At 36.1% G+C, this 14,583-nt stretch overlaps 1 protein-coding gene across 2 annotated transcripts in view; it reads left to right on the top strand.

Annotated features, from left to right (window-relative positions):
* Positions 1-14,583, top strand: part of ANK2 (ankyrin 2) — a 240,429-nt gene that overhangs the window by 64,765 nt on the left and 161,081 nt on the right. For both annotated transcript variants that reach the window (XM_042984019.1, XM_042984020.1), the window contains exons 3-4: positions 3,316-3,414; positions 4,803-4,901. In XM_042984019.1, the coding sequence (XP_042839953.1) occupies positions 3,316-3,414; positions 4,803-4,901 (198 nt within the window). The remainder of the gene's footprint in view (positions 1-3,315; positions 3,415-4,802; positions 4,902-14,583) is intronic.

The following is a 14,583-nucleotide window of genomic DNA, read 5'->3' as shown; positions in this document are numbered from 1 at the left end:
AAAAGATTGGTGAGTACAAGCAAGTGGGCAGTGAAGGTCAGGTCTTAGGGTCTAGCTGGTGACGATAACAATTCCAGTGCAGAATAAATCCAGTTGTTCTATGGGTAGGCCTTAAGCACTTGGAAAATATATCTCCAAACCAATAATCTCTAGTCCCACTTGGATAAAAATCCTGATATATGGAAAGCTTATAAACTTTAGGCACTACTCAGTCTTTTCCATTCAAATATATTACATAGGTTTGATTGTTTATAAATGTAGACTTTACCAAAATATTCCCTCTATGCTCTCTTTAGATTCATTCATTCATCCAACAATATTTATCAAGTAGGTACTATTTATCAGACCTGGGGCAGACAGAGTGTTAGGCAAATCACTGGATTAGATGTCTCAGAGGTCCTTTCAAACCTCTCAGGTGGAAACTTCAGATGGAGGCAGAGACAAAAACTGAGAAAAAGGAAAGGCAACTTCTTATAATAAGCATCTTAATATGTAAATATTTAATATTTAAATCTTCATATTTAAATATTAGTTGGCTAGGCCATCTAACAACTCCCAGTGATCAGCAGATTTGATTCTTACTTACTGAAGTAACAGATCCAACTTAAAAAACATTTATGTAATGGCTTATCATACAGAGTAAAAGATTTCTTCCAGTGAACAACTTAGGCCAACTAATCAAATGTCATGCTGAAATATATATATAGAATGAAAAATTATCAGAAAAGTTACAGGCTCTAAAATATCAGGTTAATTATCTCCTTAAAAATTCCTATCCGAAGATCATACTGCTTGTCCTTCATTATGTCAGAATGAGTTTACTATTTGTGAAGTGGTTTTTACATCTATTAAAATTAAGTACTTCCACTTCCCGTTACCAAAGGGACTGGGTGTTGAATAACTCAGAGAACAACTTTGGTCTGGTAAAGGGAGTGGAAAATAATTTTGGTTGAATCATTTGTATTAGTTAATATAGTTATCATTATCTGCATGCTGGTAGGACACGGGAGTCATAAAAGTGTCTTTATCAAGCTTTTGTTATATTGTTGATGAATTCGTTAAATTTTCTAGGAATAACGTATTTTGAAAGTACTTTAATTCTTATTATTTTATGCCAGTAAATATATAGAAACCATGACATGTGTGTATTGATGGTGCAACTATATCAGCTGCTCAGAGTTAAATGTTGTTGAAAAACCAGGACCATGTTTTGCAAAGAAGAAAAATAAATATTATCTTATTTTTGAAACAGGTATAAAAGCTTGAAGGCTTCCCATAAGAGAATCATTAATATAAGCATTGACCAGTAACGGGAAATTTGCCATAGAGCATTTTGTAGATGTATTTGGTTCTCCTTATATGTGTTAAAAAAAACAAAATTCAACAGAGTAAATTTGAAAATACAATTAACTTCATTAAACAATGACTGGATCAGGCAGCATCCTATCTAACAAGTAGAGGGGAGCTCCAAGGAGTGGTATAAAATGAAAGGTTTTATAGGAAGGAGGGTTGGGCAAGAAAGTTATTAGCCAAAAAAAAAAAAAAAAAAAAAAAAAAAAGTTCCAGGCAAGGTCACTTTCCCTTAGGGGGAGAACTGGGGTTTTTATCATGCAGATTACCTCATCTTCCTTTGGGGAATGGAGAGGGCCCATGTGACAGATTACCTCATGGGCACTGATCAGAAAATTCCTGATTGACTGTAAGTCATTTCTGGGGGAGGTCAGTATAATGTATGTAGATACCATATTTGGTAAAATTATCGATGAGTTTTTTCAATGTTATGATGGGTAATTTTTTAGGAATTTAGATGTGAGTCAGATATTATAGCACTAATGATGGGGTTTGGGGGTGACAGTGGAGTTTGGAGCTTATGGCCAAGAAAGAATTCTTGAAGACGTCTTTGGTGCAAAAAGGTGATTTTATTAAACCACGGGGACTGGACCTGTGGGCAGAAAGAGCTGCACTGCGGTTGTGAAGAGTGACTGATTATATACCTTCAGGTTAGGAGGGGGTTAGGGACAGTGCAAATCTCTAAGGAATTTTGGAAGCAAGGTTTCCAAGACCTTGAGGGGCTAGCTGTTGTTAGGAAAATATCATTTATTACTGTTTAGTAAAACCTCAGTCATGAGACCCCTCAGATGTATATCAGGGGCCATATGCTTGGAGTATAATTGCCAACATATACTTGGGGGTTAAAGCTAAAGGAGGTTTGCAAAGGAATTTTTATGTGTTTAAGGAGACTCACAGGATCCTGGGGGGGTCAGGATAATGTTAAGCTAAGATTCCCTTTTGCCCCTAGCAAGTGTCACTATCAAGGCAGCCAAGCTCCTGGAGGAAGGTCACTCTGCCTGTCTCAAGGACATGTCAGTGGGCCGTAGGTACTAAGGAAATTTAAGTTTTAATTTGCCTTTGTTTCCCACATCACCATGACAAGCACTTAAACCCTCTTACATCTTGATGAGGGTGATATTAGGGCTCCAGGAAACGGAGTCTATAGGTTTCTGGAGATTAGGTTATGGATAAGATTATCTTTTTCTTGAAGTTTACTAAGTTATCTGTAAACTGAAGAAGACTCCTGTTCTGCATGACTGTGATCTGTATCAGTCAACCATTTGCTTTCTTTTCCTTCTTTTGTTCTTAGGCAGCCTGGAGTGTCTGGGGAATATCATACATATCCCACCTGGGGGTGAGAGGGCGGGAGGGAGTGCTATTAGCCTGTACTTTGCCCTCAACTTGTCTTATGCTCCCTCATCTCTATCAGAAGTTATAAAATAAATTTTAAATTCTTGGGGAAAAAAACTTACAGACAAATTAGTGACATAGTGCTAAGTGTCTTTTAAGTACAATGTTATTGCAAAGTTTTGTTAGCTTAGAAATTGTCCTATGGCTTTTGAATCACTTTTTATGAAAAAAAAAGATTTCCTTCCCATTTGTTAAAAAGTAAGATTTATTTAAACTCTCTCAATGTTCTAGAAACTGGAAAGAATTTTATTTGTGACTGGTGCAATAGATGATACAGTTGTTCTTTTTTTTTCTCTCATTAGAAAAGTATTTAGATATTTCTTAGTCAAAAAATTGTTGAGATAAAGTTGGCAAATCCACGGCTCTAATGAATATTTACTACTTTCCCTCTCTAAATCAAAAACACTGGAAATTAGTCTCTCTGAACTTAGTAGCTTCAAACTAATGCAAAAAGAAAAAGTACAATGAAGAAACCAGAGTCTGTCTAGTCTCTGGGTTAAATACTTGCATAAAAATCAGATACTACCCACAACTATTACTCAATTTCTGAGGACTGTTTGCTTCTCTTTTCAGAATGGACTCAACGCTCTCCATTTGGCTGCCAAGGAGGGCCATGTGGGCCTGGTTCAGGAGCTGCTGGGAAGAGGGTCCTCTGTGGATTCTGCCACTAAGGTAATGTTCATGCTAGTAGAATTTATTTCCTTGGACAAGAGGAAATGATTTAAAGTTATTTTGTCTGGTTATACATTGCAGACGTTTGCTGGAACACCAAGGTTCTTGACCATGAAGAACTGAAATTGAAACTCTTTCCACTAAACTTTGCAGAGTTTGAGTTGATTCTTTTAGAGTCTTATCAAACATGAGACTGGAGAATTCTGCATACTTTGTTTCAAATGTTCTGTCTTTTTTCTTTGATTCATGTAGACACTAGATTAATATAATCATGTGTGGACGACAGCACCTATTTTCCTAAGGTTAATTCATTTTTTCAAAAGTATATTGATGTAGTAAACTTCTCAGTGGAAATGGACAGGTAATTTTCATGCTTTAATGAAGTTGTTATATCTTTTTAATGTATTCATTTAACTTGGTAAGAGAATATTCGGAATCTCTTATAGTGTAATGGAAAAGAGATTTTGGATCATGGATTGAATTATTGGGGAAAATTAGATTTTATCACTATAATGTGTGTTTGTAAAGCTATTGGACTCATTTTTAAAGAACTGTACAAGATGTTTGGTATACTAGAAATTATTTTTTTTTATTGATAGTCCTTTTACTAAAATATATTTGAACTTTGTCGTTGGGGAGTCATTTCAGAAACAACAGATTTAAGTATTTTATTTTATCTGAGGGAGAGAGAGAGAGTGGGGGAGAAGAAAAGAGGGAGAGGAAGAATCTTAATCAGACTCCACGTTCAGCTCGGAGCCTGATGTGGGGGATGAATCCCATGACCTTGGGATCATGACCTGAGCTGAAATCAAGAGTCAGATGCTCAACTGACCTAGCCATCCAGGCACCCCAGAAACAACGGATATATATTTTTTAAATATCATCACTGGTGACAAATCTTTGTCTTAGGAGGTGAAATTTTAATTTGGAGAAAAACAGTAGTTAGTCAGAATCAAGCCTGTTGCCCAGAGCTGGAGTGTGATAACATGGTTGTGAGAGATGCAGAGAGGCTAGGCTGTAGGCCCTCAGGCGACCAGCTGGGGCTTCAGTCTGATCAGGGTTGGACAAAAAGAGTGGTGGAATAAATTAGGAATATGGCCAGTTAACCTGGATTTCTAACACCTCATGCACGCATGATTGTCAAAATATAGACTGGCCCGACACCTCACGAGAATTGTGAAGGATGGAAAAGGAAAGCACTATACAGGAGGCTCAGTGTTTTGATGGCAGACAATTTATCCCCTTCCAAGGTGGGCTACTGTCTGGATTAGAATGACAAACTTTAACCACTTGAAGTTATCAATCAGCAAAATTGAAAATGCCTGTACATTCGATGTCTACAAAATTTGGAAACCTCTAATATTTTCTATTTTGTTTCTCCAAAACAGAAAGGGAACACTGCTCTTCACATTGCATCTTTGGCTGGACAAGCAGAAGTTGTCAAAGTTCTTGTTAAGGAAGGAGCCAATATTAATGCACAGTCTCAGGTACTGCATTCAGATTTTCTCTGGTGTGAATGAATTTAAATTAGAACAGCTTTGTGAAATTGATTTAATGGGTTGAGCCAGCTGTTGGATAGTTAAATTTGCTATAAATATTTCCGTTATTTATTTCAGCCACATTATTTTATGAACTCATGCTATGATATTTTTTTGATGTATTATGATCCCCCTCTTAATATAACTGAAAATTTGACAACTACACAGTCTGTCATTCTCTTTAAGTGCATTAAAAAAGCATATAAAGTGTTTTTTCCCAGAATGACAGTGACATCTGTGAAATATGAATTATTCATGCAAGTTCTATGTTGTGCTATAAAAGTAGTTTCTCTCCTTAAATTTTAAAAATTCTCAAAAGATTAGCATTCCAGTAGGAGATCTGCTATGAAGTGGGAATCACACTAATTACCTCACACCCCAAATGTGGACTTTACAAAACTCCTGAAGGAAATAAGAAAATTCGTGACCCACAGCCTTACAATGCATGTAATAACAATTATGTAGGATAGAAAATGCGTGTTCTTAAAATGAAGTATTTTTTTTGAATTAAAAGAATAATCAAAATACATCATAAACTTGATGCCCATTTTCTGCGTGAAGAAATGTTGCTTTTCCCAAAGCTTTCCTTTTGGTATCTATTATGAATCTATGAAGAAATTGAGGGGTGTATCCTTTTAAATCCATTTCTTCTCTCTCTCTCTTTTAAAGTTTTTAGCCTCTCTAGCATACCACAGGCCATGCCACGGGGACTATTAGCAAAATAAACCAGTTCCTGTCTATCTATTCTTTGGGATAATCTCACTGGCTTGCTTCTGAGGGGCCTTGTGTAGGAATATCTCTACCTATTTTGTTCATTCATTCATTATGTTGACATGTCTCCAGTGGTATAAATAGCACTACAGGGCAAAAGTTAGAATCAGCCCTTTTTTCTTGGACTTTGATTAGAGGGAAGACTCTGTTGAAATTATGACAGACAAGACGTTATTTATTTTCACCTCTCTAATATCATACTGTTTTAAATAACCGCATTTTTCTTTGGGCTTAGAGACACAAGACTTGACAAAATCTACTGCTCTAAACTAAGGGATTAAAATCTTTTCTTTATAGCAAGAGAACATCTTTTTGCTCCAGAGCAAAGCTTCCAGACCTTAGCTGGCATCATAATCACCCACAGGGCTTGTTGAAGCATGTGCTTCTGGGCCCAACCCCAGAGTTTCGGATTCATTTCTGGAGTGGGATCTGAGAATTTACATGTCTCACATAATGCTGAGGTTTTCCAGTTCAGGAACACTGTGAGACCCACTGCTTTGGAGAATATAAGAGAAAACTGGGCTTAAGAACACTGCTATAGAGATTCACTAAGTACAGGTTTAATTATGTGCATTAAGTCAGTAGTTTGTATACTTAAGAAGCATGGAAATGAAAACCTGGTCAAGTTCAATTGTCCATGGGAGGTTTTTAATGGGAAGTTCACATGCCAACTGTTAGTGCTGTTAGTATCTATAAAAAGAGCTTGGTTACTTTGCTCAAAATGACTCGTTGAACGTTGTGATTTCATAAAAGTTGACAGGTAGCAAATACTGCAAGATAAGTGCTTGTCAAAAGTTGTATCAGTTATTACACTGTGATTACTGGAAATTTATATGCTTTGGAGGTTTTCAAGAATAAGCCAGAACCACTTAATCAGTAATTTGCTTTCAAGAGTCAATGAGCCCATTCTTTATAGTCATAATCATGCCAGATTATAACAGATTTTATAGAAAGATTTATATTATCATTAAAGTAATCTTTATTTGTATTGTATTTAATTAGCTCAATTTAGGATTCATATTGTAGGGAATCCTGACAACTAGCTTCAAACTGATTTTATATTATAAGAAAGTTTTGGAGTAAAAAAAATTAATAATTAAAATTTAGGATGCTTTTCTAGATGCCTAAGTGATTTGATAAGCCCTATGAGATTATTTACTATGTTGAATTTAGGTGGCCATCATTACCAAAGACAAAAATTACTATTACTTAAAATATTTTGTAATTTAATGATTAAGATTAAAATACAGGAATTTATATAAAACTATTTGATTTTTTTTGTTCCTATGTGTGAACAAATCCTAAAGGCATGGTTTTAAGGGCCATTGGGAGAGGATATGAGTCCTTCATACATGATTCTCATTAGTCTTGTCTCGATTAAGATACAGATTTTTTCCATGACAACAAGGGACCTAGATGGGTGGGTAGGACCATGCTCATGGTAGTTAGATAGTCTCTTCCTTTTGAGAACCAGAAAAGGGGCATAGGAATACCAAATGTGCAACATAAATTCTGAATTCTGTACTCAAATTATACCTTCTCCAATATCTTTCTATGAACATAATGCAAGACAAATGCAGAATAGTCTGTTAGTATAGGAACATTGATAGCTGCATAGTACTTTGCTTTTGACAAACTTCTGAATTTTTTGGAAATGGACCACTAAGGTTATTGTCGAATTAAGAAAAGCCCCAAGGAATAAATGTTCAGTAAACATTTACGGAGCTCATAGGTCATGGAGAGGTATACACCTGTGGATTTTACTGCACTCTCTACATAAACTGTAAGATCCATGTGAAGCTTACCCTGACACGACACAGTGCCAATTTTGGTAGTGTCCTTAATTCATGAAGAATTCCAGAACACCAGCAGAAGCAATTTAAGAATTTTAAATGGAACTATGTGATCAGTATAATAACAATCCACTGATGTTTAAGTTTCTGTGCTCAGCAGTGGTAGCAGTGTGGTCTCTACTGAGACAGTTGTCCATCTAAAATCTCGATATGATTTTAAATATTGCTCAGACCTTGTGGCTCTCTGGCTTGGTTCTTTGCTCTCCTGGATTCAGTGGCACGGAGATCTCATCAAGGTCTCAGTGCAAGCTGTGTTGGTGGAATAATGGGGCTAGAAGTCAGGTTAGAGTGATTGGAGGAATGCTATTTGCCTTGAGGATGGTTGCTTGCTTTCTGAAAACTTGGGCACTTTCTGACAGTCTTTACTCGGCACATGGACATCTTCTACACAGTCCTACAAAGTAATGCTGGAATGCTTTCTGGATATTTGTACTGGCATTTATTGATCACTTTTATAACCTGTACAGCTATTAGATTCAAAGATATGACTTTTAAACCATTGTTCCAATTATATGTTATACATGAAATTTTGAAAAAAATAAAAAAAATACTCTCAGAGTGATGAGCTCCTTTAAATTCTTATAACACTTTTGCCCATTAATATTTGCCTATCTCAGGTTTATTTTTTGTTATGTATATCTACAGTTTCTGCAAGGTGGTACATTTCTTGGGAGCAGATCATTTTTTTCTCACGTTCCTCTGTATTTTTAGGATTTGGTGTAATACCTTGCACATATATGATTGGAGGCTAAACATATGCACATATATTCTTCCTGTATAAGAATTAGCTCCGTTACATATTCCAATCATCCTTAACAATAGATGTTAATAATAGTACAAAAAATAATATTGACTGCCAGGAGCTATCTCTGATGCATTGTGTATATTATCTCTTTTGATCTTCATTTACTCTGTCATCATCGATGACAAACTGAGATAAAGATGATTCATTTACTTACTCATAATCTTCATCCCCAGGCAAAACTGCTTCTTAGAACTCTCATAACAGTTAGACCTTCACTACAGACCCAGGAAACAATTCCTAAAATTCTTTTTTCTTCTGTCCCAGACCCTATGAAGGTCTAAGTCAGCCGATTTTCCTGCAGCAGCATCCATGCAAAGGTTTAAGGTGAAAACTTCTCCTGTAGTATTTTTTGTGAACTATAAATGCTAGAGCTCTGCAAAAATGTTCAAAACATGATGAGATTTTGCTGTTGCTGCCAAGAAAATCTGGCCTGCAAAATTTCCCTTCTTTAATTTTCTCCACAATAACATGTGACTTTTTGTTCCTCACACAAGAGTGTTTTTCCTTGCAATCTTAATTTTATTTTCTCATGTAAAGTTATTAAAATCCAAATGACCCTCATAATAAAATAAAGTTACTTTAAAAATATCTATTTGTTTTTTGTTTTTACAAAGCAAGCCGGTTTGCGTGATGCCTATTTGGCTACAATGAAAAAAAAAAAAAAAACACAAGAGCACAGTGGATTCTGGTATAGGTAATATCTCTATACAGTAGAAGCTAGGTGAAATTGTGGAACATGGGCACAGTAAAACTTGTGGTCAACTGTAGCTGACTTTTACCTTATACAATGGAGACTGGGATGTTTAAATTCCCTGATAGTTACAGAGAGAAAAGAAAATGTGACTTCATTGGAAGAAAGGATGAGCCAGAAATTCCCACAAGTCTGTTTAAGGAGTAGGTAGAAGTGTGTGTCCAGGGAGCTAAGTGTGGGTTGGAGGAGAGTCCAGATGCCACAAAATTACAACCCCATAGTAGTATCTTACACTCAGCCTCTTAATTTTAATGTATAGTTTTATGTATTATTTAATCTCATTTTATCTTTACAATGATGTGAACTAGCAGTGATTACGCTCAGGAAATTTGAGGCACAAGCAAGGAAATCTAAGGTCTCATAACATATTAGTGATTGAGTCACAAGCCCAGGGCCATTTTCATGGACACCTCCCTTCCAATAGTCCTCTACATAGTTCACTGTTTCCCTTAAGCTTTCTCTACAATCTGCCTCTTCTAGGTCAGTTCAGTTACCTCCCACAAGAGCCAGGTCCCTGGCTCAAATGCCATCCATTCTCTCAGGGTCTAGTTGTGAAGATGCTGGGAATAACTAAAAACATTCCATAAAAGCGAGGCATTTCCAAGAAAAGGGATTCATGTACACTGGGACACCTATCTACATTTGGGACATTTGCACTCAGACATTCATTCTCTTAGAGTGTTCTTTTATGAAACACAATTCTTAACACACGGAAGACTTAAATATACTTTCTGAAGTATAGTTGGTGATGTCTTTCTGATTCATTTTTCTTATTAATTTTTGCATTGTTCTACTTTTTCTTGAATTTCTTGTGTTTTAGTATTATGAGGATTCCAGAAACAGTTTTTTTTTTTCTCTTTTCATCCTATTTTAGTGGTGAGTGAGTCCAAATAAGAAATTCTGATTTGGTATTCTTCATAACATATTTTGCGGAAAATTTACTTCTGTTTTTCTTGAATCCTTTTGCTTGTTTTATGGTCACTACTCTTTGTTCTTTCAATTCTGGAAATTTCATTCCAAAGGAGGACTTTCCTATTTGTAACACAAACATGATTAGACTTTATTTTATTAGCTTTTAGATTCTCAGACCGTGGCCATTAATGCCAGTTGCAAGATTACATGCCCATTAGTTATACCCCCAGAATTTTAGGGGTGCATATGCCTACTCTATGCAATGATAAATGTTTTGTTGGGTGTAGCTTCCAATAATTTTTACTTCATTGGCCCTCACTCATTGTCACAAATAATTTGAATTGGGCTGTGAAGAGGAAGAAAGCCTACACAGTTGGCCGGCATGCCCATTACACTGAATTGCTTCCATATGGCCATGGAGCCATCCCTGGCTCTTAAGACAAAAACTCATAATGGAACATTCTGTTCTGTCACACGCACAAACACACACGCATACATACACACACACACACACACACACACACACACACACAGTATATAAAATAGGATCTGGACTCACAGATCCAAAAAAATTGTTATGTTTTCAGCATTTTTCTCCAAATATATACATATAGCTCTTTCTTTTTTTTTTTTTAATTTTTTTTTAACATTTATTTATTTTTGAGACAGAGAGAGACAGAGCATGAATGGGGGAGGGGCAGAGAGAGAGGGAGACACAGAATCGGAAGCAGGCTCCAGGCTCTGAGCCATCAGCCCAGAGCCCGACGCGGGGCTCGAACTCACAGACCGCGAAATGGTGACCTGAGTTGAAGTCGGACGCTTAACTGACTGAGCCACCCAGGCGCCCCATATAGCTCTTTCTTAATAAGGTTCTTAGTTGTTTTAATTAAGAAAATTATTGTAACACTTTATTTGAAGTTAAGGTGAACATGTACTTGCATTTGACTGGGGATGAGAAAGAACTTGGGACACTTACGTTGTCTTTTTGACTCTGAAAATCAGTTTATTGAATGATTACACACGTGGAAGTGCATCTACGTTCCTCAGCATTTGGAGCTAAACAAAGGAAGTATGCTTTTCCAATTCTCCATTCTCTGATATGGATCATTTCTCCAAAAGAAGTGATGAGAATTGCCATCTTTAAAACTTTGTATAAAATGGAATTCTCTCATATTATAGTAGAATTTCAACACTGAAAGTACTGGTCTGTTCATACACACTCACATCTGAAAAGACATAATATTTTCATTTGCAATAAAATAAAGCAGTTTGCCATTTTTGAAATAAAATTGCGACATTTATATTTGTCTTTATCTTCATTAATCTGGGGACAGGTGATGTGGCAAGGCTGAATACTGGTTGCCATTTTGTCCTGAAATTTGAATGAAGTAAGACATAAATGTCATTGAATGTAAATCTATAGTAGATGGCCATATATTTATCACTTCAGAAGACTATCTGTGTCCACTATTACTGTATTTTAAAGGAACTAAATTGTAGAAAGGTGAGACTTGTAGGGAGAAGAACAAAATGGCTAAGATGGCTCTACATTTCTCTGAGTAGAAATAGAGTTCAAATTTCATACAGAGGATCCTTCTCTGTCCTTCTGAGTTAAAATGGAGGATAAGCACCTCTGGCAGCAAATAGTTAAAATAGTACCAGAGCGGTTTGCTTCTTACCTCAGATCTTATAGCACAATGTGCACGTTCCACAGCAACTAAGATGCTAGGAAGACCTCAAAGTAGTGATCCTTCCAGACAAAGAGCACAAAACAAAACAAAAATGTGAAAACATGACACTAAGTAAATGAAGTAAAACTTGCCAATAGAAAATTATTGGAAGTAGTCATTCCCTCCCTCCATCTTTCCCTCCCTCCCTCAGCACGTGTTTGGATCTTCAATTTGTGCCCCCTCATGTTGGCTAGAGATACAAAGATGGGGTTGGAGTGGGGGAGACCAGAGGAAGTAGTGACTGAACTGCTTTCTTTTTTTTAACTCATAGATAATTTTATTTTTTATATCTATTTTTTCCAGCTTCAGTGAAGTATAACTGACAAATAAGATCGTAAAGTAGTTAAAGTGTACAATGTGATGATTTGATATTAGTATACCTTGTGAAAGGGTTCCAGGTTAATTCACATGTTCATGACCTAACATATTTGTTTATTTTCCTTTCTCCCTCTCTCTTTCTTACTTTTTAAAATGAGAACGTTTAAGTTCTCCTCTTTTAGCAAATTTCAATTGTACAGTCTAGTGTTATTAACTACATAGTCATCATGTTATATATTAGATCCTCAGAATTTACTCATCTTATAACTGAAGGTTTGTATACTTTTACCACCCTCTCCCTACTTCCCTCACCCCTCAGCCCCTGAAGACCATTTTTGTACTTTCTGTTCCTATGAGTTCAATTAAAAAAAAAAAAAAAAAGATTCCACATGTAAGTGATACCGTGCAGTATTTATCTTTCTCTCTCTGGTTTATCTCACTTAGCATAGTACTGTCCAGTAACTTTTCTCTTAAAAAAAGGAATTGATGTGATAATCAGGGGTGAGAGGAGATGCAGTGTGCTGTAGGAAAATGAAATAGGACATGCGAGAGCCTAAAAGAAATCCAGGAGCTGAAACATGAAGGGGAAATGTGGTACATAAGAAGCTGAGAGAGAAGATCACAGCCTGCAGGATTCTGTGAGCCATGTTAATGATTTTGTTTTAAGATGCTTATCCTAAGCCCAGTATGAGGTAGAGGTGGGAGGTAGAAAAAGATAAGATTTGGATTTTTAAAGATCACCTTGAGGCAGTTTGGAGAACTATAAAAGGGGCATCATAATAATAGTACCTCCCTCATAGAGGATATGAGAATTGAATTAGTTAATCCATGTACGGCACTTAGAACAATGCCTGGCATAAGAACTCAGTGACTGTTAGCTGTCATTGATATATATATATATATATATATATATATATATATATATATACACACACACATATATATACACACATATATATACACATATATATATATATATACACACATATATATACGCATATATATTTTTTTTAAGTTTATTTATTTTGAGAGGTGGGGAGGGGCAGAGATGGAGAGAGAGAGAATCACAAGCAGGCTCTACACTGCCACACAGAGCCCCCCAGGGGGCCCGAACCCATAAACCGTGAGATCATGACCGCAGCCAAAACCAAGTCAGATGCTCTACCAACTGAGCTACCCAGGCGCCCCTAGCCGTCATTGTTAATAACAGATTCAGTGATAGCTCATTTGTGTCAGAGTGGCCTCTCTGCATGCCCCCACTGCTTGTTCTCAGCACAGTGGAGACAGCAGAAAAGTCAGTTCCTTGACATGTTAACAAGTTGCTACTAAAGGGGTGCCTGGATGGCTCAGTCATCTGTGTCCGACTTCAGCTCAGGTCATGATCTCACTGTCCATGGATTTGAGCCCCTCATCGGACTCTGCTGACAGCTCAAAGCCTGGAGCCTGCTTCTGATTCTGTGCCTTCCTGTCTTTCTGCTGCTGCCCTGCTAGCTGTCTCTTAAAAATAAATAAAATGTTAAAAAAAATTTTCTTTAACTAAGTTGCTACTAAAAACGAAAGCTGCAGCTCCCGTGACTGTTTTTTTTTTGTTTTTTGTTTTTCCCCACATGCTCTTTGGAACACTGTCAATTCGGATGCATGAAATTGCATTATCCTAAACACAGATATAGTAGTCATGTAATAGTTTAAGTAATTCAGTAGCCAGGACATTTAGGATATAGACTGACCACCTAGAGACACGTGCAGCTTTAGATTAACGGATCAAATATGAGGGTTCTCATCTTAGATATTCTGGGTGATGGAAACTGAAATACAACTACCAAAATATGTTTTTAACCGAGTATTATTCTTGAAAATCACTTTCAGAGAGTAATTCCAGTGTGGAAAATTCTAAATGGAATAACATAAACCAAAAAAGAGTTGTTTACATTTATTTACGGTAAAATAGTAAAAAAGATTTTTGAAGTGTCTGAAATATAGTATGAGTATACCTTAGTTAGAGCAAGGTATCATTGAAGCTAGCATAGAAGTTGAAGATGTGGAAAAACAATTTTAAATTGTTTTTTAAAAAAACATCCAATGACCTTGATTGGTCTGGGTTTATTTTCTTTAAAAATAAAATTCCATTCTACACCTTTTATTTGGGCAGTTACCACTTTTCAGAACTAATGGTAGTAACTTCATGGGTCATTTTAGCTCTCTACTATAGATATTTTTGTACCCAATATTTTAATATTATTTTCAATCATATATTTAATATGTATGCAAATTAATAGATTAAATTTTATTTTTAATAACTTAAAAAAATTACTCAGCGAGGAATATCAGGCTGCTTACAGAGGAAATATACCTAAACCACTGCAAAACCATTTAGAATTATAAGTTATTAAAGGTATTCTCATGAAAGCCAGTAGCAAGAAAAGGATTCTTCTTAGTGATACTGTTCAACATTGTGTTCAAGCCCTAGCCAATGTAATAAAATAAGAATATG

The sequence above is a fragment of the Panthera tigris genome, chromosome B1 (genome assembly GCF_018350195.1).
Source record: "Panthera tigris isolate Pti1 chromosome B1, P.tigris_Pti1_mat1.1, whole genome shotgun sequence".
Taxonomy (NCBI): domain Eukaryota; kingdom Metazoa; phylum Chordata; class Mammalia; order Carnivora; family Felidae; genus Panthera; species Panthera tigris.
This window is presented reverse-complemented; position numbering and strand designations above follow the sequence as displayed.